Below are 27,741 nucleotides of genomic sequence, written 5' to 3' on the forward strand. Positions count from 1 at the left end.
TTTTCACATTTATAGGTGATACAACTTTCTTTGCTTTATTTATTTGAGAGCCTAAAGTGTGTCCTAGGGACACAGTATTGAATAAGATACACATGATCCCTGCTGTCTTGACTCCACCTCTTTCTGTGTATGGGACTGTGGGCATATCACCTAATTGCTCTGAGCCTCAGTTCTTTCATCTGCAAGATGAAACTAATACTCACTGCATAGGGTTATTGTGAGGCTTAATGAATTGAGGTCTAAAAAGCACCCACGGCCATGCCTGGCAAGTGCTAGACACATGGTAAATAGTAGCTATTATTTATTCTGTGGAAGAGCAGGTTTGGGGTTCCTTGGGGGCCACATGGAAGTGGGTGGGAGACAGTTCCCTGGCTTTGTCAGGTGCTAAATTAAAGCCTCTCCCCCCTAAGAGAAGAGGGTGGGTCCACATCTGACTTTTGGTGTTGGTCCAGGAAGAAAGGGATGGGGTTGGGGAGGGGGAGGTGCTCCTAGCAAAATTAAATTAAGACAGGAACCGGGGGTTCTTAATAGTTGAATGTACATAGCCTGTGACAGTTGAACATGTACTCAGATCTGCTAGTGTTTCATTCAGTAGGCTCTTTTTTCCCGGGTCATCCTTCAGCCCCAGTAGAGACACAGAAAGATGTTTTTCTGGACTTGCTGCTTCAAGGACCCTGTACCAGGTGGATGACCACACCCCTCTCTGGATGTGAACAAAAGCAGGGATTGTTTCTCTAACTGACTGTCAATTCACTGTCAGGGAGATTTTTCCAAGTTTTAGAAGCTGGAGAGGGGCAAGAGACAATAATGGTCCTCCAAGATGAGACCGCTCTTCCTGGTCTTTCCTGCTCTTGCTGGTCAGAAACATTCCAGGGAGTGGGCAGGTGTCAGCTTCCAAACAAACCATAGATGTTTGCCACCAGGATGAGCAAGAGGAGGCCAGAGAGAACTCACAGCAAAGAAAGGCCAGAGCATGCCTGTGACAGAATGCAAATACAAGCATGTCCTGCCTTTGGTTTGTGTACCTGAAGTTAGATGTACTTGAAGATCCTGCACACATGTGTATAATTCTGCTTTATTACTGGTGAGACTTTTTTTTTTTTTAACCATTATGATTAAAGGGGAGCTTTGGTCTCAAGTTTCCTAAACTTAGGTCTCAGTCTGCCACTTGCTTTGTGACCCCAAGCAGGTGACTTGACTTGATTACAACTTAGCTTCCCCATCTGCAAAATGAGTAATAGTACCTAGTTGGGCTGATATGGGGCTTGAATGTGAGGCCAAGTAGAGATCTGGAAACAGCCTGGCACACGGTAATCCTCCCTGCCTGTAGGGATGTGGTCACCTGGGGCAGATTAAAGGCTGTATAGTTACAAAGTGTGACCCCCCCCCCCAACATCTCTCAGCCCCAGTCTCTGTACCAGATGTAGATGACCTATGTGGAGTTCCTGTCTGCTGGAGAGCTCAGTTCTGCACGGCAGTTGGCAATGACTCTCGGGGGATGGCTACTTCATCACCGTCACTCCCTGCTTGAAACTTCCAGTGGCTCTGGAGGTGAGCCCCAAAGTTCTTACCTGGCCCCTTGCCAACCTCTTTTCTCTGTGTGTCCCTTTCTTTATAGCCATACAAGACTTTGAGATTCCTCACTTGTGTGGTCCTGCCCTGAGTCCTTTGCCTCAGGCTGTTTCTTCTTCCTTTCTAGATCTCCAGCTCTCCTTTGCAGTCAAACCTTCCTTGACCACTGTCCACCCTAGTCTAGGGCCTGACACGTGCCTTCAGGAAGAGCTCATGTGACTATGTGCCAGACCCTCTTGCTCACTATTACGGCTGCTCCTTGAGAGTTGTCTGTGTCCTTTCTAGTAATTCCACTTCTAGCATCTTCTTTTAAGGAGACAAACAGAAGTGTGTGTCAAAGTTAATTGAGGAAAGATTTTCCTCACCAAACATTATCCCTGATACTGAGAAATGAGGAACCCAAGTACCAGCTGGGACTGATGATAAGAAGAGGCACATTCACACAAGTGGCTCTTAACTAGGTAGAGGAATATTTCATGACAAAGGAAAAAGCTCACAATATGTTAAATGAAAAATAAAGGACACAGATTAACAGTAGTTATTGCTGGGTGGTGTGATTGTGGGTGGGTTTTATCTAATTCTTTTATACTTCTCTCAGGGTTGCTATACGAGTGGTGTTATACCATCAGAGAGTTTTTAATGTATGATCGCACACAACAAATGTTAAAGGTACCCAATGGGCATTCAGTGGCCCAGGTTGGTGGTCTCAGTGTCTCTCCCTTGCCCTTGGGTGTGCCTTCTCATGAGATTCCTTTCCTTGATTGTGCTACGTGGCACCTCGTCCCAGCCCTTAGTCATTGCTTTCCTGTCTGGCATCAGTTAGAGCTCATCACTTGTCCTTCCATTTGGGGACCTCCTGCAGACACTTCAGCTTTCCCAATTGGTGACTTAGTAAAGTGACTGCCCTGGTCCTATTCCATCCTGTCTTACAGAGTTAGGGGAGATGGTGGTGAATTCAAGAATGGGCCCTCAAGAACTGACTGTTTCAAAGGGGAAAGGTGGCTGATCAATGTCTTCTGGGCTCTCCAGTTTCCAAACGCCATGGATAGTAATCCACATTTCCTGTTCCCTCCACACTCCCCACCAAAGGACTCCCTTTGGGTGTATCATCTCTTCCTCCAACAGTCTTCTAACTTGAGTTCAGGAACCAAGTTCTTCCCACCCTCCCCCTAGCAGGACCAAGTGTGAATGGGTGGGAGGGGATAGGGCACTGCATACAAATCCTTGTGGGATTAAATTGGTTTCTTTCTAGTCTCTGTATTCTTGCAGATCTGTTCTGATTTCTGGAAACACTGAATTATAAAACAGAAGAAGTCAAGGAGTTTGCCCCTAGTAATAATAAAAATGCATGATGTCTTTGCTGTGTCCAACAGACTTTCACCACTGTATCCATTCCTCACTCAGTAGCCATTGTGATCCCATTACCTCTGCCTGAACCTTTTCATAGGCAAGGTTGAGTGTCTCACCCTGGCCATCAAGGCCCCTCCAGCCTCGTTCTCCCCCCACCTACCCCTTTCCATGGACTTCCAGAAGTGTGCCGTGTGCTCTCCCACCTCTGGGCTTCCACATCTCCAGTTCTGTCCAACCCTCAGTCCTCCCACTTCTCACAGGAAGCCTCCCTATGCTCGAATTTGGGCCAGCACTTCCTCTGTGTGTTTCATCACATCCTGCTCCCTAAACTGCACAGTGATGGGTCTGACTATTCCCACATCAGCTGTGAGCTTTGTGGGGTCAGGGACTATGTTATCTTGGTGACAGAGTCACTGCTGTTCCCCAGAGCCTGGCATAGTATGTCACATGTAGCAGACACTCAAATCATGAAGTGGAAGCTAATGGAAACTTTATCTCTGACAAGGCTGCCTGGGTAGAACACTAAGTATCAGCTTGTAAGAGGGAAGGGCCTGCTGAGCTCTGGGTTGATGAGGGAGTGGAAGCCTTTTATTATTACTTAATAAACATGGCTGGTTGTAGTAAGGGATCTTCCACAGTATGGAGGAAGGAGAATAACAAAAGAGGTTTGGGAGAAAAGGTTGAAGACTAGAGGGCTGGATATAGATTTTGTCCTTGGAAATGAAGTACTGGGGAGGGTGTGTGATCCTTGAACAGGACACGGATGGGTCATGAGGCACTGGGTTTGGAGTCAAGGTGTAGTGGAATGAAAGTTGCAGCTGTTGGAATGAGAGTTGGTTTGCTCAAGATGCTCAGTTTCTGGCCCCAAATGTGGGCTAGGAAGAGGCCACCCAGCACTACAAGGTTCAGTGCCTGCAAGGAGAGACAGGGGTTGCAATGAAGAAAGTCTGAGCTGTACCAGAGAAAGTTCTGAACTCCTTGTGCTGGTCCCAGGGGCCTGGGTGGGGAGATCTACATCCCAATGGCTGCTGCCAGGACAGATCCCTCCCAGAAGCCTTCAGCATCCCCCCTCCTCCTGTGAGGTGGAATGAGGGCATGGTGGTTAGAGCTCACCCCATGGAGAGAGTGAGGGGGTCCACTCAGAGTCTGGTCCATCCACTTACTGGAGGGTATACCTGCCAAGACCTTAGCCCTTGGGCTGATGCTCTCCTCTGACCTGGGGGCTGCTTCACCTTTCTAAGCTTCAGTTTCTTCATCTGAGAAGTGGACCCACACAACCCCTATACCTCACAAGGCTGTTGTGAATGTTAAAGCAGCTGATGAATTTTTGATTTCTATCATCACGGTTTATGCTTTCCTAAGAGTGTAGGGCATTTTTTACTCCTGACTTTATGGGGTCTTGAGGACAGTAGGCATTTGTTGAATGAATGAACGAATGAATGAATGAATACAGAAAATACTTTTAGAATTTAGATTCCCTTGTCTTATTTCCTCACGGAAGACCTAGGCCACTGCCGGCTGCTGCTCTTTCAAGCTTAGCGTTCACTCACAAACTGGCGTTTCCCGAGAACCTGTTGGGCGCGCGGGTATTCGTCCTCATTCTCAGCCCCTCAGTGGAGGAGGTGAGGCTTGGGCAGGAAGCAACAAACCCAAGGTCAGCCTGGTGGCGAGGCTGGGGCTCCACACGCAGGCTGCGGTCCTTGTCCTCCAGGGCAACTCCTGCGACCCCGGGATGGGCGTCGCCACAGTCCCCAGAGCCGCCCCCGGGGGAGCAGGAGCCGGGGTCAGGCTGCACACCTTTTCCGGATCGCGTAAATTCTCTTCGAACTAGGTGTCGGGGGGAACCCGATCTCCCTACCTTCCTCCTCACACACTAGCCCTCCCGGGGACCCCTGCCGTGCATAGAGAGGGGAGTACAAAGCGGCAGCCAGGCTTGCTTGCGTCCGCGAGTTTTCCGCCACCACACTTGGGCGGCCGCAGGGGTCCCTGGCCCGCCTCCCGCCCACGTGGCCAGTCCGGCCTCTCTGCCCGCAGCCCCGCCCCGCCCCGGGGAGCCGCCCCCGCAGCCGCCGCTGCCACCATCGTAGCCGCTGTGCGCTCCGCAGCGCCGCCGGCCGAGACCGCGCTGGGCGCCGAGGTGAGTGTGGGCGGCTGGCTTGGAGCCCCGCTGCTCCGCTAGACCCCCTGGAGCAGGATAATTTCCCTGGCTGGTTCCTCTTCTTCCTTCACCCACCATCCTGGAGCTGGAACCCGCTAGGGTCCCCCTCGCCCCATCCCAGTACCCGCAGCGGGCTCTGTAGGCTCTCTCGCCCGGGGCACTCGGAGCGCTCCGGGGCGCACTAGGCGCCCGGGCGCGGCGCAGGTAGGCGATGCCACCACCAGCTCTGGAAACAGACCGTGACTTCGGTCCTCCGGTAACCCTTGGTTGAAAGTTCCCGCAGCCACTTCCGGGGAGGGAGGTGTTACCTGTTCTGGGGCGCAGCCCCTTTCTCTCTGGGGTCTTCCCATAGGTCAGCGTCTGGCAGTGCTGGCTGGGGGCTCACAGGACCGCCGATTCACTTTGCGGCGGGGGATTTGAGCGCACGCGGCGGTGCCGGCGGTTCCGAGCCCACCCAGGCCCCAGTGCTGGCGGCTGCATCTTTTAAACTGCGCGGCCAGAGGATCCTGAGATAGAGGCGGGGGTGAGGGGGTGGGGGGCAGGGGAAAGGCGGACACCAGAGGTTAAAGTGAACCTCGGTGCCTCGGAGTTTGAGACAGGTGAGCTGAGCGTTTTCTGAGTGTGGAAGTTTCTACCGAGTCGGGTAGAAATGGGTTCCTTTGGGTTTTGCCACGAGGAAGAGCGGCGCTTGCACTATCAGCGGCCTCATCGTGGGCTTGAACATTGCCGAAACAGAGCTGCTTGTTCCTAGAGGGCTCTTGCTCCATTTAATGCCGAATCCAGGCTTTCTTCCAGCACTGGGCGAGGATGTGAGAACTGCCAAACAGTAGTTGTCTTGGACGAACTAGCAGAAACTTATTTTTAAGTATTTCAGGCACTATCCAGGTATTACCGCTTTTCTGTCCTTGGGTGTGGAAGAGGAGAGTTTCGCTTTGTCTGTGTCTCAGCTGTGTAGTCTTGGGCAGGTTACTTCGCCTGTCTGTGCCTCAGTTTCCTCATCTATAAAATGAAGATGATAATAGTACAAAATTTAAAAGGTTGTGTAAGATTAAAGTTCTTAATATAGTGCCTCCACCTCGGGTAGCTGTTCTTGTTATTGTTGTGGCTCACATCTAACAGGGCATCTGCGACCCTAGCTCCCCAGTCGGGTAGGTGGGCAGGCTCTTGGCACTTCTCCTCCTGCCAAGGACCTGCCTTGTTCACACAGTAGCGTGGTGTCCCCTTCAGTCTTGAAATACTTGGGCTTTGCAGTAACACTTCCTATGGTTAACCAGCCTTGTGCAAAATGTCTTTCAGAACACGAGATTAGTGATGACCTTTGTCAAGGACACTCCTGCAGAGTGGGATCTTGGACCTTCTCTGGAGGCTCTGGGCTGTGACTGGACGTTTCTCTGGCTGGGGTGGAGTGGATAAAGTTTCACCTGAATTCTTACAGGCCTTGGGCCCCCTGACAAGCTGACATCCTCTGTCTCTGTGAATGTGGGAGTCTATTTAGGGGCTGATGACCTGATCCTGTCTCTCCCATTTCATTCATTCACCTCCAGCGACTTGTCCTTTCCATCAGTGGGGTGTCCCTGGGCTGCACTAGTTTAATTTTTACTTCTGGTGGTAGTAACCACAGATGGGTGTTCTGAACCTGGGGCTCCAGGAACCTCCTGAGATACACATGAGATGCTGGAGCACACGTGTATGTTTTTCCAGAGGGTTCTCTTTTTTTATCTTACTCTGCAAAAGGCCTGCATCCCACAAAAGTGGGCCCTGAACAGCTGGTGGGAAGATGCGAGTTCTTGCTCCCTATACAGGGCAGGCCCATTTTTTTTTTTTTTTTATGGAGTCAACATGTCAGCATTACCTCTGCCTCTGGAGGTGGAGATGCACACACGTTCCTTTGTGCCCTTGCTCAGAGCAGACCTTCCAGTGGAAAATTCAGGTCTGCCTTGACTTGAGAAAATCTGATAAAGAAGTCCATTGGGAAAGTAGAAGGCAGGTGGTGGGGGTAGGGACTGTTGGCCTGTGGTGGGGCCTTTAGGATGGGGTGCAGTTCATGAAAATTTGAACTCAAGGTATCAGGAGACTTCTCAGGGCCTTTGCACATGTTCCTCCCTCTGGTGCACACACTCTTCCAGCACTTCTCATGTCTGACAACTTCTTGCCCTTTAGCTCAGATGTCTCCTCTGTAGAAAATTTCCCCTGAGCAGTTTGTCTAAAACAGCCCCTCTTCCTTCAGTTTCTATCACATCCCCCCATTATCTTTTACTCATGGAGCTTACCTGAAATGGTCTTACTCATGCATCTATTTATGGGTTTATTATCTTCATCCACCCAGGAGAATGTAGACTTCAATAGGGTAGATGTGTTGCCCTGGTCACTGCTGAACTCTGGTCCCTGGCACATGGTAGGTGCTCAATAAATGTCCCTGAGTGACAGAACGAATGAGTGTCCACTGAGGGAAGTGAGGTGAGGCTGGAGAGGTTTAAGAGTAGTGAGATGCAAAGAAACAGGCCATTAATCAGGAGCTCTGGGTTAAAGTGACCTTTGAGGTCACATTGTTCAACCTGCAATTTAAACTACCTCCACAGCATCTCTTCCTAGTTATTGCTTAACTGAGCTTGAATCCTCCAGTGACAGGGGACTCACTGCCTCCTGAGAGAGCCCATTCTGTTGGAGGAAAGATGTGGGTGCAGAAAACTGCTTATAGCCCCTGCACCCACTCTGATTAGGATGAGATATGGCTTCCGGGCTTCTGCATGCTACCACTCCAGTTTTCCTGGTCTGTTTTGCATCTTGATCTCCCTTCATCCATCACCATCCATCCCAGTGAGCTGCCTCTGCTTCTGCCATCACCAAGGTTCCTGAGCCCTGGCCAGAACTCAGTGTGCTACTGAGTCATATGTCATCAGAGGGGATCTGAGGCAAAGAGGCATCAAAGAAAACTACAATAGCTTACAAACCTATCAGGCCAAGCTCTGCATTGTCCAGGCTCCTGTAACTCATTGGGCAGCAGGGGTGGGGCTCTGTTTCTTTTACTCTTTTGTTCTTTCCCTGGATTTTTCCTAATCGTTCCTTAATCAGTTTATTAATTGTGGCCCTATATATACTTAAAAAATTAATCTTTGGACTCATTATCTTAATGGTTTGTATACCTATTGCCTGATTCATATCACCTCACATATACAGGTTGAAACTTGAGTGAAAACGAAATGTTTTTATATATGATTCTAGTTTATTGAGTCAGTTCCAGTGTCTGAGATCACCAGTGTGGTGAGTGGAGTGGGGTCTCCTGGAGAGGTTTGGAGGTAAGCTTTGCTTTTTTTATGTGCCTTAGCCTCTTGGCTCAGCTCGTGTACTTCATTTATTCAAGAATGACTTACGGAAGGACTCTGGCACTGGCCACACAGCAGTCAAGAAAACCAACAGCATTCCTCCCTTTAGGAGATCAAATCCCAGTGGTGGAGATGGACAGCAGACAACTAGACCTGTAATATGGTGTCAGGGAGTGTGATCAGTGTGATGAGAAGATGAAGCTGGGTAAGGGCATCAGAGTGACTGGGATGGAGGCAGGGTTGGTTTAGGTTAGGGCAAGTTTTTCTGAGGAAGCAGCAACCGAGCAGAAACCCAGTTGAAAGAGGGAGCAGCCATGTGGGTATCTTGGGGAAGACCATTCTATGCATATGGAACCCAAGGTTGCAGTCAGGCTCTTGGTGTGACCAGTCAGCTCTGGGGCCCTGAACATGGTCTATCTCCCTGGGGAAGGGAGAGAGGAAATGAGGCAGTGTGAGCAGAACTTTTCCCACCTTCTCTCCAAATCCTAGCAGGTGGCTGGAGTAAAGTCTCAACGTTGTGTGCTCTCCTGGTTGACCAGAAGGCTCCCACCTTCCTTTCCTGAGCGTGGGACCTGGAGTGATGATGTTCCTGAAACTGCTGCCTGGGCAATGAGCATGAGCCTCGGGGACACTGCTGGAACTATAATTCTAGACAGTAGGGCTTGCCTCACCCCACCTGCCCTGACCATGCACTCCTTCCTCTTTTGTGTCATTTGGTTACATCCACCTCATCACCTAGAGGGAAAAAAGTTACTCAGCAGGGCTTTGATGGGAAAAAGTGAAGATATGAAAATGTATAGGATTGTGGACCAAGAGATGAATGCTTCCCATTCTCTCCACTGATTGACTGATCGACTAATCAATTGATGTTATTTAGCATAGCATAAAGGAGGTGTGACAGGAAGTCTCCTTGGAAAAAGTGACATCTAAGAAGATACAGAGAGGGATGGCTATAACCTCCCTGCCTCGGAGCATGGAATGGGACAGAAGGAAGAGAGAACAGCATGTGCAAAGGTCCAGAAAGTTACTGGCTCTCAGTTCTCATTGGTTATAGCAGTGTGTGTTTCTGTGTGTGTGTGCATGCATTGAAGTGTACTGTGGAAAAGGAGCTGACATAGCAGCCCTCAATAAATGCCAGTTGATTTGAATGGCTGTGCTGTGTGCTACTGAGCTCTGCAGCAACATCTTCATGTTATCTCTGCAACTGTCTTGTGGCCCAGGCCCTCTTAGTGAACCCATTTTCCAGACTGGGAAATTGAGTGATGAATAACTTGCCAACTTCTTAGGCATCTCCTCAGTTGTATTAGGAGAGATGGAAGTGAGGAGGATCTTCGTTGAAGATTTATTCAGTGATGTAAAGAGAGACAGTGTTTTCAGTATCTTGGACAGGCCTCCCTTTGGTGCATATCACCGTGGGATGTCAGCTCTGGGAGGCAGAGGCTGCTTCTAGCCAAATGCTCAGTCCCTGGCTCTGTGAGATTTTGTTGGGATGGTAGGTGGATGCCCTGGGGTCCCTGGTGACCATGGAACAACAAGGCTGGAGAAAGTCATTGCCTTTATTTCCCAGGATCTCCTGACTTTTCCAAGGTGGATTACAAGTTGGGGCAGAGCTATACATGGGGCCCTGGTCAAAACCAGAATGCTCCATAAAGAGAAGCTGGGGCCTGTGGCCAGAGCTGAACAGAGGAGGCAGCTTGGTGTCTTGCCTGGTTCAGCTAGCTAAAGACCAAGCTAGTTAGTTATTTAACAGTCAGACTTGGCTCCATGTCCCAACACCCCACCTCCACTTCCAGCCAGCATATGGTCATTTTATGGATCTGGATTTGCTGTTCCTGCTGATAGAAACCCAAGCCCTGGATTCATCTCCAATTCTGAGCTTAGTGATATTTTCCTGGAGGCTGGAGCAGTGCACTGACTGGCCTTGAGGCAAATTGAGGTGTCTGGAGGTTGTAGAGATGGCAGTCGGGGTCCTGTATTCCAGTTTCCATCCCAGCATTACAAGTGGAGTGACCTTGGACAAGGTGCCTAACCTCTGCAAGCCAGTTTGCTCATCTGTAAATGGGGACAGTGCTTGCCTGTACCCTCACAGGTTTGCTCTGAGGATTACATGAGAAGGTATTTGCAGCGTGCTTACCCTCATCACAGCCTGTATGCAGAAGGGGCTGGCTAGGGTCATCTTGTGACTTAGGACTGACCCAGGTCACTCCATCACTGCTTTGTGCTCCTATAGGAAATGTGTGCTCTGACCCACTGGACGTTCTTTATTCAGATCTGGTGACTTCATTGGTGCAGGTGCTTTTCTTTATGGAGATGATCTTATTAGGAGCCAAATCTGGATAATGGAGCTGGGAGTCAGTTTATGGTGAGACAGAGGCCAGGTATGAACTGCTACTGAGACTTTCTGCCCAACCACAGCTGCCCCAGTCTCTCCCCGTGTCCTCCCCCAGCAGTCTCCCCAGCCCGCAGCCTACAGTGTTCACCTGCATGTCCCCAGTCCCTGAGGGACACATGACACACTTGAAACTTGGCTGCTTCAACTCACTGTGCTGATTCGTCTTTACCAACCTCCCATCCCAGGTCACCCGCTGGACCCTGTAATGGAGCTGAACCTGACAGTCTCCCAAATACCACAGGGGCTTTTCCACTTTTGCGTCTTTGCTTCTGCTGTTCCCACCACTTGGGATGCTTTTTCCACTTTCACAAGTTTCCTCACTGACCAACTCTAATGGCCTCTTCCCTCTTTCCTTCCGTTTTGGCTAGAAAAAGAAATGCTCTTTTGTAGAAGAAACATTGATTATTTCTTAATATACAGAAATGCAAACAAATCAGACATTGTAGAGTAAAAAATGAAATTCCACCTCTCTCATCCCAGGCTTGCATCTGGAAAGAACAGTTATAATCAGCTGGCTGTATGTTTCTCTTACATGTTTACATATAGGTGTGTGTACCTGTGTCTCTTTAAAAACCAACATAATTGTTCATTTTGTTTGTATTCTTCTCCAACTTTTTTTCTTCTTTTAACCACATGTCTAAGAGCACTTTCTCTGTCCATATGCATCTCTCCTCTTTTTACCTGCCCTGGCTCTCCCCTTCCCCAGGGAAGAGGGTACAAATTTGTATGGAAATATGTTTTCAGTTCTCTTGGGTATATACCCAGCAGTGGAATGTCAGGTCATGTAACTCTATATTTAACATTTTGAGGAACTGCCAAATGTTTTCATAGTGGCTGTACCATTCTGCAATCCCACCAGCAGTGTATGAGGGTTCCAATTATTCCATATCCTCACCAACATTTGTCACTGTCCATCTTTTTGATTATTGCCATTCTAGCGTATGTGAAGTGGTATCTCATTGTGGTTTTGCTTTTCATTTCCCTAATGGTTAGTGGCGTTGAATATGGTTTTTTTTTTTACTTTATTTTTTTTAACGCTGTTTTGGGTTTACAGTAAGATTGATGGGAATTTTCTCCCTCAATCAGAGATTTCTCCCATACTCCCTGCTCCCACACGTGCATGGCCCTTAACATAATCAACATCACTCACCAGGATGGTACATTTATCACCAAGGATGAACCTGCATTGACACATCATAATCATCTAAAGTCTGTAGTTTACTGAACGGTTCACAGTTGGTGTTTTTCTTCCAGTGGGTTTGGATAAATGTATTTCACTGCCCTAAAAATCATCTGTGCTACACTTTCTCATATATCTCCCACCCTCCATGGTAACCACTGATCTTTTTTTTGTCTCCATAGTTTTATCTTTTCCAGAATGGCATATAGTTGGAATCATACAGTGTGTAGCCTTCTCATTTTGTCTTCTTTTGGTAATATGCATTTGAGGGTCTTCCATGTCTTTTCATGGCTTGATAGCACATTTATTTTTAGCACTAAATGATATTCCGTTGTCTGATATATCAGTTTATTTTTATTATATTTTATTAAAAAATTTTTTTGGAGGGACGGGGAGTAATTAGGTTTCTTTATGTATTTTTTAACTAGATTTTTGCTTGATTTTATTTTTTAGTGGAGGTACTGGGGATTGAACCCAGGACCTTATGCATGCTAAGCACACACTCTACCGCTGAACTGTACCCTTTCCCCACAGTTTATTTCTTCATTCACCTACTGAAGGGCATCTTGGTTGCTTCCAAGTTTTGAAAATTATGAATAAACTGCTGCTATAAACATCCATGGGCAGGGTTTCATGTGGACATAAGCTTTCACCTCTTTGAGGTAAACACCAGGGAATGTGATTGCTAGATCATATGGTAAGAGTATGTTTAATTTTGTAAGAAACCACCAGACCGTCTTCCAAAGTGGCTGTACCATGTTACATTCCCATCAGCAATGTATGAGATTGTCTGTTGCTCCACATGCTTGTTAGCATTTGGTGGTGTCAGTATTTTGGACTTTGGCCGTCATAAAAGGTATGTAGTGGTAGCCTCATTGTTGTTCTAATTTGTGTTTCCCTGGTGACATATGATGATGTGGAGCATCTTTTCATGTGCTTACTTGCCATCTGCATATCTTCTTTGGTGAGACATCTGTTAAGGTCTTTGGGCCATTTTTGATTCAGGTTGTTTCTTTCTTGCTGTTGAGTTTTAAGAATTTTTTGTACATATTGGGTAACAATCCTTTATCACATGTGTCTTTTACTTTCTCCCACTCCATGACTTGTCTTCTAATTCTCTTGGTATTATCTATTGCACAGCAGAAGTGTTTAATTAAAAAAATTGTTTTAAATTGAAGTGTAGTCAGTTTACAATGTTGTATTAATTTCTGGTATAGAGCATAGTGATTCAGTTATACATATATATTCCTTTTCCTATTCTTTTTCATTATAGATTATTGCAAGATATTGAATATAGTTCCCTGTGCTATACAGTAGAACCTGGTTGTTTATCTATTTTATATATAGTAGTTAGTATCTGCAAATCCCAGACTCCCAGTTTATCCCTTCACCATCCCTTTCCCCATTGGTAACCATAAGTTGTTTTCTATGTCTGTGAATCTGTTACTATTTTGTAAATAAGTTCATTTTTGTTATTTTTTTTACATTCCACATATAAGCGATATCATATGGTATTTTCCTTTCTCTTTCTGGCTTACTTCACTCAGGATGACAATCTCCAGGTCTGTCCATATTGCTGCATTATTTCATTGGTTTTTATGGCTGAGTAGTATTCCATCGTATATACATATATAGCTTCTTTATCCAGTCACCTGTCAATGGACATTTAGATTGCTTCCATGTCTTGGCTATTGTAAATAGTGCTGCTATGAACATTGGGGTGCATCTATCTTTTTGAATTAGAGTTTCCTCTGGAAATATGCCCAGGAATGGGATTGCTGGATCATATGCTAAGTCTATTTTTAGTTTTTTGAGGAATCTCAATACTGTTTTCCATAATAGCTGAACCAGAAGTTTTTAATTTTATTAAGTACAGGTTATCAATTATGTCTTTCATGGACTGTGTTTTTGGTGTTGAATCTAAAAAGGCATCACCATCACAAGGTATTCTAGGTTATCTGCTATGCTATATTCTGGGAGCTTTAGTAATTGCACTTTACATTTAGGTCTATGATACATTTTGGGTTAAATTTTGTGAAGGGTGAAAGGTCTGTGTCTAGATTCTTTTTTTTTTTGTATGTGGATATTCAGTTGTTTCAGCACCAGCACCATTTGTTGAAAAGATTGTCTTTGCCCCATTGTGTTACCTTTGTTCCTTTGACAAAGATCAGTTGACTGTATTTATGGTAGTCTATTTCTGGGCTCTCCATTCTGTTCCATTGATCTATTTGCCTTTTTTTTTTGACCAATATTGCTCTGTTTTGATTACTGTAGCTTTATAGTGTCAGGTAGCCTCCGTCCTCCAGCTTTGTTCTTCAATATTGTGTTGATTGAATATCTTTCCGTGTGCTCCCAGCCATTTCTTTGGAGAAATGTCTATTCAGACCTTTTGCCTATTTAAAAAACTGGGTTGTCTTTTTACTATTGAGTTGTAAGTTTCTTTATATATCTTAGATTCAGTCCCTTATCAGATACATGATTTTTAAAATATTTTCTCTCATTCTGTGGGTTGTCTTTTCTCTTTCTTGATGGTTTCCTTTGAAGCACAAGGTTTTAATTTTGATGAAGTTCAGTTTATCTATTTTTCTTGGGTTGCTTTTGCTTTTGGTGTTATATCTAAGAAAACTTTGTCTAGTCCAAGGTCATGAAGATTTATGCCTGAGTTTTCTTCTAAGGGTTTTATAGCTTTAGCTCTTAAAACTAGGTCTTTGATCCATTTGGGGTTAATTTTTGTGTGTGATATGAGGTAGCAGTACAGCTTCATTCTCTTCATTCTGGGGATATCCTGTGGACCCCGGCATGATTTGTTGAAAAGACTGTTCTTCCCATTGAATTGTCTTGATGTCCTTGTTGAAAATCAATTGGCCATAACTGTGTTTACTTCTGCATTCTCAGTTCTACCCTATTGACCTACATGTCTATCCTTGTGCTAGTATCCCTGTCTATACTGTCTTGATGACTGTAGCTTTGTATTAAGCTTTGAAATCTAGAAATATGAATCTTCCAACTTTGCCATTTTCTATGATTGTTTTGGCTATTTTGGGTCCCCATATGAATTTTAGGATCAACTTGTCAGTTGCTGCAAAAAAAGGCGGCTAAGAATTTGACAGGTGTTGTATTGAGCCTGTAGGTCAGCAGGGAGTTTTCCCATCTCAATGAGATTTAAGTCCAGTCCTGAAACACTTTTACTGGGTGCATCACTCACTCACCTCCCCCAGTCACTGAGTGTTCTGAGGAGACACTTAGAGGCCCATCCTTCAAGCTGCACACACAAAAATCCATGGACATCAGCATTTCTTTTCCTTGTTGAAGAAAGTGACACAATATAGTGTAGTGTTTAATCTAAGGCTGAAGGCCTTGGATAAAACATTTAATTCCTGAACTTGTAGCCTGGGAGTACATCTGGCACTGACTGAGCATATGGCAGACCTGGGTTCCCTTTACTCTGAGGGAATGTTGGAGATCCCGAAAGATCCTCCCATATTCCCCTGCCTCCGTGCCTTGAGAAGTGTGGTGAGAACTAGGGGCCTCCACAGCTCTGGAGGTACCAGGGAGTGGTGGACGGAATTGGAGTGAGGCTGCATTTTTAACTTGTTTTATCTGTTGGGCAGAGGTAGGATTTCATTTAAGGGGAGGGTTTTGCTGCTAAAGCAATTTTTGTCCCCACTCTGCCTTCCATCATAGTTTGAAGAATCGAGTAAAAATAAGAAAGGAATACTATCACATAATAAAAGATTAGTTTACACCCCTACATGCACTTATGTGTTCCAGATGTAATGCTTTGGCACAAGTGCAGGATTGTATTCTCATGAAAGAGGAAATAAAAAAAGAGAAGCACCTACATGTGTATCAGTAGGAACCTGGCTTTCCAGATTTAAGGAACAGCCCAGGAACTGCATTGGAAGCTGCAGATCCACTCACCCCTCAGCTAACTCTCAGCTGTGGCGAGGAGCTCCATTTTAAACAAGAGTGTGAATGTGTGTGTGTGTGTGGGTGGTGGTGGTGGAGTTGTTTATTACTATTGTTTCAAAAAAGGAATGAAAAAAGCACTAATTTGGGCTGAGTTTTTAGTTTGTTTCTGGAGGAAAAACTTATATGCAATAGAAATTATTTTGAGATCTTCAAAACATAAGCTCCTTTGGTTTAACAGATTTCCTTTACCTAAGCTGTTAGAACAGTTCGTAGGGATTTCATTTCATTCTTCAGTGAGGGGTGTGTGCACATGCATATGCGCCTGGAAAGTTTGGGGAAAAACACAATGACATAACCCAACCCCAAAACAAGGAAGCATGTTACAGAGCTGAAGCCTCAGTCTCAGAAGGTGCAGCTTAGCTGACCTTGTGTAACCTCTCTCTCTGACACGTCTCCCAGGGGGTGGGGGAACTGTTTCTCTCCAGCATGGCTTTAATTTTACAAAGGCCCTGTGCAGTCTTGCAGACTCAAGTGGTTTTCTTAACAGATCACTCATATTTCATGTGTTCTGGGCTGGGCAGGGCCTCACTAATCCTTGGCCAGCATTGTGAGTCAGAAAATATTTAAATGACTGCCTGAGTCCTTTGAGGAGAGAGACTTGGCAAGTTAATTTAGGGAGGTGGAGTGACTCTTGAATCACACTGCAGGGAATGAGTGGTAGAATTGATACCAATGTTAGCAGCTCCATTTTATTATACTAATAAAGAAAGTTATATTGTCTGTTAGAATGAGATAATAATGATGATGCTACCAAATTTTGTTGAGCGCTTACTATACGGTAGAGTCTAGCTTTTCACATTTGTTCTTGACTGTGACCCATTGTAAGAAATAAATCTAGACTGTAACCTGCTCTGTGTGAGTGTGTGTGCGTGCGCATGTACGCATGTATCTGAAACAAGTTTGGTGAATCAACACTTACCCTATGTATGTCTGGCATCCTCTGATAATTCTTTTCTACATTAATGAACTTATGCTTTTTTAAAAAATGATGGTTGTGAGACCCACTAAATTTATTTCACTAGTGGGTCAAAACCTACTGTTTGAAAAACACTGTACTAGACAATTTACTATGGGTTTTACATGTACTATCTCATTTAATTCTCACAGCAACCTCATGGAGGGAAACTGAGGCACAGGGAGGTAACTTGCCCAGTGTCATACTACCAGGTGAGTAGTGGAGCTGGGCTTGAACCCAGAAAGACTGAGTACTGTTAAAAGTGTAAAGGAGTAGGGTGTAACTTAATATGCTAAAGAGTTGTTATACATTGAAAAAAGTATCCACAGAATGGATACAAAATTATTACCACTTGTATGACCTATAGTTGTGTTTAAAAATTAGTGTAACCACTGTTGGTGGGAATGCAGTTTGGTGTAGCCATTGTGGAAAACAATATGGAAATTCCTCTAAAGACTGAAAACGGACTTAACATATGATCCAGCAATCCCACTCCTGGGCATATATCCAGAGGGAACCTTAATTCAAAAAGATACATAGCAGCACTATTTACAATAGCCAAGACATGGAAACAACCTAAATGTCCATCAACAGATGACTGTAGAAAGAAGATGTGGTATATTTATACAATGGAATATTACTCAACCATAAAAATAATAAAATAATGACACTTGCAGCGACATGGACCACCCTGGAGAATGTCATTCTAAGTGAAGTAAGCCAGAAAGAAAGAAAAATACCATATGATATCACTCATATGTGGAATCTAAAAAAAAAAAAAAGACAAATGAACTTATTTATAAAACAGAAACAGACAGACATAAAAAACAATCTTATGGTTACCAGCGGGTAAGGGGGTGGGAAGGAATAAATTGGGAATTTGAGATTTGCAGATACTGATGGGTATACATAAAATAGATAAAGAAGTTTATACTGTATAGCGCAGGAATTATATTCGATATCTTGTAGTAGTTTACAGTGAAAAAAATAGGAAATGTGCTGTACACTAGAAATTGATGCAACATAGTAGACTGACTATACTTCAATAAAAATCAGTGTATCCACTATGATAGCTTTGATCAAAATATAGAAAGATGTTATTCTTCCTAAGTTTGCTGTATTTTGTGGGTTTTTTGTTTTTGTTTCTTTTAAATCATCTGATGACTTGAAGTTTTATGCAAGTACAGGTCATAAGAGATGATTTCTGATGGGAAGTCAGTTGTTTTGGGGGTGTATCACGGTTCTCTGGGGAAACAAAATCAACAGAATATATAATATACAAACATATACAATATATAACAATGTTTAATGTATCCAATGTATAGTGATGTATGACGCATAGTATGTATTATATAACATTATACAAGATGTAATATCTGTCTGTCTATCTATCTATCTATCTATCTATCTATCTATCTATCTATCTATCTATCTCACGTATACAGAGAGAGAATGAGAGCAAGAGAGAGAGGAGAGAGAAAGAGAGAGATTTATTTTAAGGAACTGGTGATTCCTCTATGTGATTGTGGAGGCTTGGTGAGTTCAAAATCTGCAGAGCAGGCTGGCAAGCTGGAGACTGAAGGAAGTGTTGCAGTTTGATTCCAAGGGCCATCTGCTGGTAGAATTCCTTCTTGCTAGTGGCTGTTAGGCTTTGTTCTGGTAAGGCCTTTGACTGGATGAGACCCACCCATACTGTGTAGACCAATCTGTTTTACTCAGAGTCTATTGATTTAAATGTTAATTTCACCTAAAAAAAAAAAAAATCCTGTACCTTCACAGAAACACCTAGAATGATGTTTGACCAAAATCTGAGCATTAGGGTCTAGCCAAGTTGACACTTAAAAGATAAGTATTACAGGGGATAAAATACTGTTTGAAGTTGTTGAGAAGAAAGGAAAGAGGCAGTGGGAAGCAGGAGTGGGATACTGTTACAAACAGGAGAACGTTTTAGAAAGAACCCTCTCTCCCATGGTTGACTGCAAAATAATGCCATCCTTGGCATCCTTGGCAATTACAGAGGAGCAGCATGGGTTGGCAGATGGGTTGGGGATGGGGGTGGCTCAGATTTTCTTGCCTTGAGTTGAATGGATTTTTCTTACATTTCACTTTTAGATCAGAAACCTGAGAGTTCATAGCCCTAAGTAAACAGGGCCATTTATTTGCAACTAGTGGATGCTTGTTCAGTGGATTTATCCAAGGGCTGTGTGTGCTAATGCAGCATCTGTGTCTCAGCCTAAACTTGGAAGATTTTGCCCCCCATTCCTGAGCCACAAGCTACCACATAACTGTGGTGTCCCGTGGGTCACTCGCCACAGGAACTGTTGGTATTTGGGGCTGTCTGGGTGGGAGCTTAGGCTGTATGTGAGAACATAGTAGCTGGATAACATTAAATTTATTATAGTTTCAATTTCATCTTTTTTTGTTAAGCTTTTATTTTGAAAGTTTAAACATTCAAGAACACTGTCCACTGAATCTGTCCCATAAGCACACAGACATGCCTCTATTTTTCCAAACTTAAGGGAAAAAACCTATCCACCTTCTCCCTCCATTTACACCCCCGACTTCTTTTCAGTTTATAGCAGAACTTCTTGAAAGGATGGTCTAGACTTGCTGACTCTAATTTGTGCCTCTCATGCTCTCTCATTCTTTTAAAAAAAATTGTGATAAACTACACATAGGATAAAATTTACCATCCCAACCATTTTTAAGTGTCCGGTTCTGTAGTGTTAAGTATATTCACATTGTTGTGCAACAATCTCCTTTTTTCACCTTGCAGAACTGAAACTCTATATACATTGAATGATAGTTCTCCATTTCTCCCTCTCCCCAGCCCCTGTTAACCACCATTCTACTTTCTGTCTCTATGAATGAACTACTCTAGATGTCATGTATAAGTGGAATCAATACAAGTAAGACAGTATTTGTCTTTTTTTTGGTGACTGGCTTATTTCCTTTAGTATAATGTCTTAAATGTTCTTTCACATTGTCAGAATTTCCTTCCTTTTTAAAGGCTGAATAATATTCCATTGTATTTATAGACCACATTTTGTTTATCCATTCGTCTGTTGAGGATCTTTGGGTTGCTACCACTTTTGGCTCTTGTGAATAATGCTGCCATCCATTCTCTTTTGAACCCATTACTCCAAGCAAGGCTGGGTTCCCCTCATGAACATCTCTTGACAGATCTTCTGTGACTGTCATGTTTCTTATCCCAATGGCCCATTCTCTGGCCCAATCCTGCCTGGCTACCAGAAGTGTTTGACATAGTGGATAATTTTTTCTTCCTTGAAGTTCACTCTTTACCTGGCTTCCAGGACGCTGGTCCTCTTTCCACATCTCAGTTTACAGCAACTCCATCCTTCTGATTGCTCAAACCTAAAAACTGGGGTGCCATCTTTGACTCTTGTAGCTCTCATCCTCACACTTATAAGAAAATCCCACTGTGTGTGCTATCAAAATATACCTAGAATGTGGTCATTGCTTACCACCCTTGTCCAAGGCGCCTCTCCCCCTCACCTGAGAGACTGCAGGAATCTCCCCCAGTTTCTCTCCTTCCCTCCTTCCGACTTGTTCTCAGTTCAAAGCCAGAGGGATCCTTCTGAAGGGATGGGTAGATTCCCACCTATTTTGCTCAAAACCCTCCAAGGGCTCTCATCTTATAGCAAAAGCTGAAGTCCTTACAGTGGCCTACAAGACCCCCGGGATCTGGCTGCATTTCCTCTCCACCTTCTCCCTTAGGTTGCTCCTCTTCTCCTGACCCCGCTCCAGCCACATCAGCCTCAATAATCTCCCCTACTTGGATGCCTCAGGGTCTTTGTACTCACTATTCCCCCTGCCTGAAATGCCTTTCTTCTGACTTTGGCATAACTTGGTCCCTCACTTCCTGCAGCCTTTACTCAGATATCACCTTCCCTGACCATCATATCTAAACTGTCAGCGCTACCCTCAACACTCCTCTCTGCTGTCCTTGAGCTACTTTTTCTCTTTACTCCTGTTGTAATGCAATAGAGGGTGTAGTTTGCTTATTCACCTTATTTGTTTTCTGCCTCCCCTACTAGAATGTAAATTCCACAAGGGCTGGGTTTTTCTTTTGTTTTGTTCCCTGCCATATCCTTAGCACTTCGCCTGGCACCTAGTAGACACTAAGTAAATATTTGTTGAACCAATAAATGAAAGTTTGGAAAATAGAGATTAAAAGCCATTTATAATTCCTCCTTTATGATATAATTCTTGCCTATGTTTTTTTCTTACCTGCAAATTGTTACATGTAAGTAAGTGTGTGTGTGTGTGTGTGTGTGTGTTTGTGTGTGTGTGTGTGTGTGTGTGTGTGTGTATCTGGTCTTTTCCCACCAGGCATTCTTCCCTAAGACTCTTTTTTTTTTTTTAAGTTGCTGCATATCTTCATGATTCCTTGTTAAACAGCTACATAATGTTTCACTGAGTGGATGCAGCAATTTTACTCAGCCTTGTTTTGTTTAGTGTTACTCTTGTTGCTCTTGTAAATTACACCACAGTGGGTGTTTGCTTGGATTTGCCCTGCTTCCCTCCCTCCTCTCTGGAAGGAGTCCCAGTTCTCCTGAGCCTGGGGTGGGGCTTTGGCCTAGGCTGGGTCCATCACCGTTCCACCCCTCTCCCCCAGCTGTGGTGATCAGCCCAGGGCTGCATGTAGGCCCAGCCAGGACAGGCCGTGGGCTTCCCTTGGATCACCCTGACTCAGAAGTGGCAGAGAAGATGCTCAGAAGCACCTGAGTCCAGAGCAGTAGGGATGGGGCCCTGGGGGAGTGTCGGGTGGCAACAGTGTGAGGAGAGGGTTGGGCACGTCATCTTTGGAGCCAGTCACTGCACCAAACTGTTCCAATATCCTTCCAACAGATTCCCCTTTTTCATCCATCTTAATGAAGTGGGCTCTCTCACTGCAAGGAGTGAGTCTAGATTAATCCCACTCAGTGGAGCATCCTCTCCTTTCCCATTTTTAAGAAAGTTATTCCTTAGTCCAGAGTAAGGAAAGGTATCAGAGATCTGGGTAAGGCAGATTTTCTGTTCAGGGCAGAAAATGCATGTTGGCAGAACAGCTCGATTTTTTGTCACACCTGGAGAACATGTGAAAGCATCTGCCTGGATTCAGATGCTGGCACTGCCATCTGATTGGCGTAACCCCAGTTTCTTTGTCTGTAAATGGGGATGAGAATAAGAACGCCCCACCAGAGGGAATTGTTTTGAGGACTAAATGAGACAATACACAAAAAGTCTTTAGAATGATATGTAACCCAGAGTGAAGAGAATGCTCACTGAGCATTAGCTGTGGCAGCTGCTGTGTTATGATGTCCAACTCTTAAAAGTGTATCAGAGGAGTTAAACACAGAAGTACCATATGATCTAGCAGTTCCACTCCTGTGTATATGCCTGAAAGAATTGAAAGCAGGGACTCAAACAGATGCTTGCACACCCATATTTATAGCAGTGTTACTCACAGTAACCAGAAAGTGGGAACCACTCAAGAGTCCATTGGCAGATGAGTGGACAGACAAAATATGGTGTATACATACAATGGAATATTACTCAGCCATAGAAAGGAAGGACATTCTGACACACGCCACAACATGGATGAACCTTCAAAACATTATGCTAAGTGAAATAAGCCAGACACAAAAGGACAAATATTGTGTGATTCCATTTATACGCAGTACCTAGAATAGGCAAATTCATATAGACAGAAAGTAGGGTAGAGGTTACCCAGGGCCAGGGGAAGGGCAGGGTGGGGAGTTTTTGTTTAATGAGTATAGAGCTTCTGTTTGGGGTGATGAAAAAGTTTTGGAAATGATAGTGGTGATAGTTGTACAACATTGTCAATGTACTTTAGTGCCACTGAATTGTACACTTAAAATGGTTAAAATAGTAAATTTCATGTTGTGCATATTTTACTACAATAAAAAAATTGTAAGAGGAGTTTGAGGGAGTGAATCCTATAGTGGATCTCCTGGACTTTTTCGTTCCAGGTTGAAGTTAAATCAAAATGGAGTGAAACACAGTGAGAAAACAGGCACAGAACCGAAAAAGAAGTGGCGGCGGCGGCGATGGTGTAAACTACCCGGCAGCTCAGAGGGTCCCTGTAAGGTCTGATACTCGCAGCTGGGATCTGGCGTGGCATGAGCAGATCACCAGGCTGGAGGGTGAAAGATGATGGACAAGGAGAGTGTTCAAAAGAGCGTTCTTAGTGACTGTGGGCAGGTCAGTCCAGTCCCAGGTTCAGTTGGGCCCAGCCCAGGACTGGGGCCCGTGTGAGTCACAGCTCACCCCGCGGGGAACAAAGGGATGTGGCTGGGCTGTGACTCAGAGGCCGCTGCTGCTGGGAGCTTGCTCCAGCTGCATGCCCCCTCCGGTTCTCTGAGTCGGCTTCCCTGCTGGGGATGGAGGCAGGTGCACCCACTTCTGTGCAGGCCATTGGAAAAGCTCCCCAGCAGAGCCTAAAAGTCATCCAGAGTTCTTCAGCAGCTTCTTTTTGGAAACACAGTAACAGCAGCTACACTGACTGAACACTTGTGTGCCAGTCCTGGGCTCAGGGCTCCATACACTACATCTTCCTTAAGTCTTGGTCTCACCCTGTCGGCTAGTCTTATCAGTCCCACTTTACAGAAGAGAAAATGGGCCTATGGGGGTGAAGCAATTTGCCTCAGGCCACACAGGCAGCGAATGGCAGAGATTCAGGAGCCTGGACATGTAACCATGCCGACACGTAAACACACGTACACACTCATGGAAGATTAGACTCCAAAATGTGACTTATCTCTAGGTCTTAGGTTTAAAGACAGCTTTAGCATTTTTTCCTTTGTGTTTATGAAGGAAGTTGGAAAATATAGTTAATAAGTATATTTTACAACAAAAAATCATTCAATATGATTACATTTTAGCATTTCAAGTTATTCTTATTGGTACCTTTGGGACCTGGAAGAATGGATGACATTAAACAAATCCACTGAATACCAAGTGCTACTCACTGTACGAGATACTGGGAATACCACATTCATGATGACAGTTCTGTCCAATGTTTGTAAAACTGTAGTGGCTTTTCAAAAGGACCAGGCTCATTTAGAACAAGCTACCATAAATGTTACAGTAGATAAAATAGGTGTAATATAGTTTGCCCCTGGAGGAAGCAAGCTGTAATATTCATTTCCAAGGCATTGTTTTTCTGTGTGTAAAAGGCCACATGCCTTATTTTATGGAAAGAAACTTGCTCTTTCAGGATTTTTATCTGAAAGGGATTGTGGGAAATATGTAACCTTTCCCTGCTTGTGGTCACTTCTTAATGAATGTGGCAATGATAAGGACAGGACTGAAAAATTAAAGCCCCATGAATATGGGGGAAAGGAAGTTCATTTTAGCCAAAAGTTTAAATCTCATCTCCTGAAATTTTTTATCAAGCTCTCCTGAAATTTTATCAAAGTTGTTAACTTGGTGGCATACTGACTCATTTTGGTGGCCCATCCTCAACTTTTCCCTGTCTGTCTAATGTCAACAGCAAAATCAACGAGTAAAAATTAAGCACCTATTTTTGTGCATTACAGTAGGAGACATTCATTCACACATTCATTCAACAGGTGATGTGATGGCTGAGGTTTACTCCACTGGCAGGGTATAGAAGAAGAAAGATTAGGAATGAGTTGCCCATTGAAGTTGAATGATGGGCACACTCTTTCTACTTTTGTATATATTTGAAATTTCACACCCAAAAAAGTTAAAATATATTAATATTGAGCCCTTAAACCTTGCATCAGGCCATGTGCGAGGTGCTGGGGAGACCTTGGTGGCTGAGACAGGCTCAGACTCCGCCTCTTTGGAGTCAACAGATAGGCTCATTCAGGAAACAGATATGAATCAAATAGTCACATGAATGTAAGTAAAATTACAGTTGTGATAATAAGTGCTGAGAAATCGCCAGCTGGGATGCAAAAGTCTGCAGTGTGGACCCCATCCCACCTGGGACTGGAGGAGGAACTAAGGGTCCTCAGCTTGAGGTGGCACCAAGGGGGCAGGTGTGTGTGTGTGTGTGTGTGTGTGTATGCACGTGTGTGCACTCACCTGTGCATTTGTGTGCAAACACAGTCAAGACTGAGAGGAGTTTGTGGTTCTTTGCCTGCGTGAACCACGCTGTGATAGAAGGATTTCAAAGGAGACCAGTTGACTGAATGCCTTTCATCCTCTTAGAGCTTTTGTGGTGCCAATGCATTCTGATTCTGGTTAGAAAAAAGCCCAAACTTTTTCCTATCTTTACCTACAGATACTGCCACACCCTGTCAACCCTTCTAGCAAGATCCCAGTCCCTGTTCTTTCTCAGCCTTTGCAGACGCCATTTCTCTTGTCCAGAATCTCTTACTCCTGCTCTTTTCAGGGCCGGCTCCTTTCCATATGTAGTTCTTGGCTCAGATGTGGCAAGGGAGGCCTTCTCTTGGTACTTCTCCCTGTTTGCTTTCTCTTCTCCCATTTTTTCTTATTCTCTTCCCCAGGCTGTGAGCACAGTGACTACAGGGGCTATGTCTGGTCATATCCTGTGGCCTCCCTAACTCCCAGCCCATAGATGCAGACACTGGGCACCCAGCAAATCTGACAGCCAGGTGCTATTTTACATGGTCACTATGCATAGTCCTACTTAATCATTTTGCATTTTAAAAGGATTTTGACCCATGTGCGATTGTCAAAATGGTCTTATGGGAAGTTGTGGAAGCTTCATTTGAGATGAGAGTAGTTTGTAAGGTTTGGGCTCTCAAACGATAAGGACATATACATCTGAATCCTGTTGGGTTGCAGGAGGTGAGGTGGAATTAGATGCTTTTGCAGAATCCAGGTAAAGGACGAGGGTGTCTTGGAAGCTGTGTCTTCCTCTGGAGGTGGCAGAGATTGGTCCTTCTTGTGTGTCTGGTTTGTGGTCACAGCTGACAGAACTTTACCCAGAAAGGACACCCCAATCACCTAACTTTTACCATGTATAAAAATAACTTGAGATGAGTCAAGGACCTAAATGTGGAAGACAAATCAATGGAGCTTCTTAAAGATAATAAAGAAGAATATCTGTATCAAATTAGGCTAGGCACAGGTTTCTCTAACAAGACACAAAAAGCACTGCCATGAAGAAAAACTTTATAAATTGGACTTCATTAAATTAAGAACTCTTTATCAAAAGACACCATTAAGAGAGTGAAAAAGCAAGCTGCAGTCTGGGAGAAAATATTTGAAATACATATGTCCAACAAAGGATTCATATCCAGAATATATAAAGAACTTCTGCAAACCAATGAGAAACAGACAACCTAGTTTTAAAAAGACAAAAGTCTTAAGCAAGCATATCACTAAAGAGGATTCCAAATGACCAATTAACATATAGAAAGGTACTTAACCTCAGTAGTCATCAGAAAATTTCAACCACAACAAAATACCACTATATATCCATCCAGAATGGCTAAAATAAAAAAAGACACGAAAGTGTTGGTAAAGACATGCAGCAACTGGAACTCTCATACACTGCTAGTGGGAGTATGAATTGGCACAAACACTTTGGAAAATTGTTCTGACAGTGTCTACCCAAGCTAAGCATATGCCTACCCATGGGGCAGCAATTCCACACCTAGGTATATACCCAGGAGAAATGAGTGCCTATGAGAGCCCAGAGACTTGTACATAGATGATCACAGCATCTTTATCCATAATTTCCAAATGATGGAAACAACCCAAATGCCCACTAACAGCCATCTGGATAAGCAAACTGTGGTATATCCATACAACAATGGAGAACACTCAGCAGTGAAAAAGAGCCTTTGTGTAGGGCATTAACTGGGAGGGACATGAAGAAACCTAGGGGGCTGGAAATGTTTTATATTTTGATTTGGTTGGTGATTGCATGGGAATATAAGTATCCAGAAATATTATTGAATTGTACACATAAGATTTGTATAGCTTATGTATGTCACAAACTATTTTACTATGTATACATTGGGAAAATAAAAATACATGGTAGTCTTTTTCCAGAGTCCTGAGAGGATGAAGGTTGGGTAGCTGAAACAATGTCAGAGGCCAGGGCAGGATGGAGGGGAGGCAAGGATGGAGCCAGTAAGAGGCGGGAGTTTGCCCTGCCCTGGTGCTTCTGTGTGTTCCCCCTCGTCCTCATCCATCTCGCTATCTGCCCTGCAGCATGGGAGCAGTAGCCGCCACCAGCTCCGGGCCTGCTCCTTATTTTGCAGAAACGGTCAGCGCTTGGGAGGGAGGGTGGCCTTACTTAATTGTGGTGCTGTTTAAACGATGGGTACATCTATCTGGTGCTTTCCTCGGACTCCCTGTAATGTCCTAACTTGGAAGGGGAGGGAACCTGCCTGTCCGCTGGCTTTACCTGAAGCCAAGGATTAAATGGCGGTGGTGGTTGGTGTTACTGGATAAACTGGAGGGGATCCAGCCAGGAGGTGGAACCTGCCTCTGTCTCATCACTCAGCACCCACACCCTGGGATGATCCTCAACAACAAATTACAGCCTGTTATGTAGATTGCCCAGGGCAGCCCAGTGGGTCTGCTGGGGCGGATCCCCAAGCTGAATGACCTGAGGTTCCCTGGGCTGGGTTTCCCCAGAGGATCCCTGGCTCTGTGCTTGGGTGCCCTTGCTTGTGTCTTTCCAACCCAGGCCTGGCTGTTTGGGATCAGAATAAGCACCCTGGTTGTGGATCTGAATGCCAGCCTGGTTTAGCTTTTATCTATTTATGTTTGTGGCCTGCCATGTTCTATAAAAATCTTAAGGCACTTTACCAAGTGAAGATGAGGAACATGTAGGGGTTATGAGTATACTATACTCCAGAGCCA

The 27,741-nt window shown here is 44.5% G+C and overlaps 2 protein-coding genes across 3 annotated transcripts in view; one reads left to right on the forward strand and one right to left on the reverse strand.

Moving 5' to 3' along the window:
* The first annotated feature begins 4,997 nt into the window (after positions 1–4,997).
* The window catches only part of ARHGEF3 (Rho guanine nucleotide exchange factor 3), a 281,549-nt gene continuing 258,805 nt past the window's right edge, over positions 4,998–27,741 (forward strand). The window contains exon 1 of one of the 2 annotated variants that reach the window (XM_031470578.2): positions 4,998–5,059. The gene's annotated coding sequence lies outside the window, so the exon portion shown is untranslated. Of the gene's footprint in view, positions 5,060–22,888; positions 23,131–27,741 lie in introns of those variants that run through there. The other variant, XM_031470579.2, reaches the window with a different exon arrangement.
* SPATA12 (spermatogenesis associated 12) lies at positions 9,401–10,021 on the reverse strand. The gene is given in 4 exon segments (XM_064496835.1): positions 9,401–9,595; positions 9,865–9,971; positions 9,974–9,997; positions 10,000–10,021. Coding segments are annotated over 4 exon segments (297 nt in total). The 3' UTR covers positions 9,401–9,451.

The sequence above is a fragment of the Camelus dromedarius genome, chromosome 17, assembly GCF_036321535.1.
Source record: "Camelus dromedarius isolate mCamDro1 chromosome 17, mCamDro1.pat, whole genome shotgun sequence".
NCBI lineage: Eukaryota > Metazoa > Chordata > Mammalia > Artiodactyla > Camelidae > Camelus > Camelus dromedarius.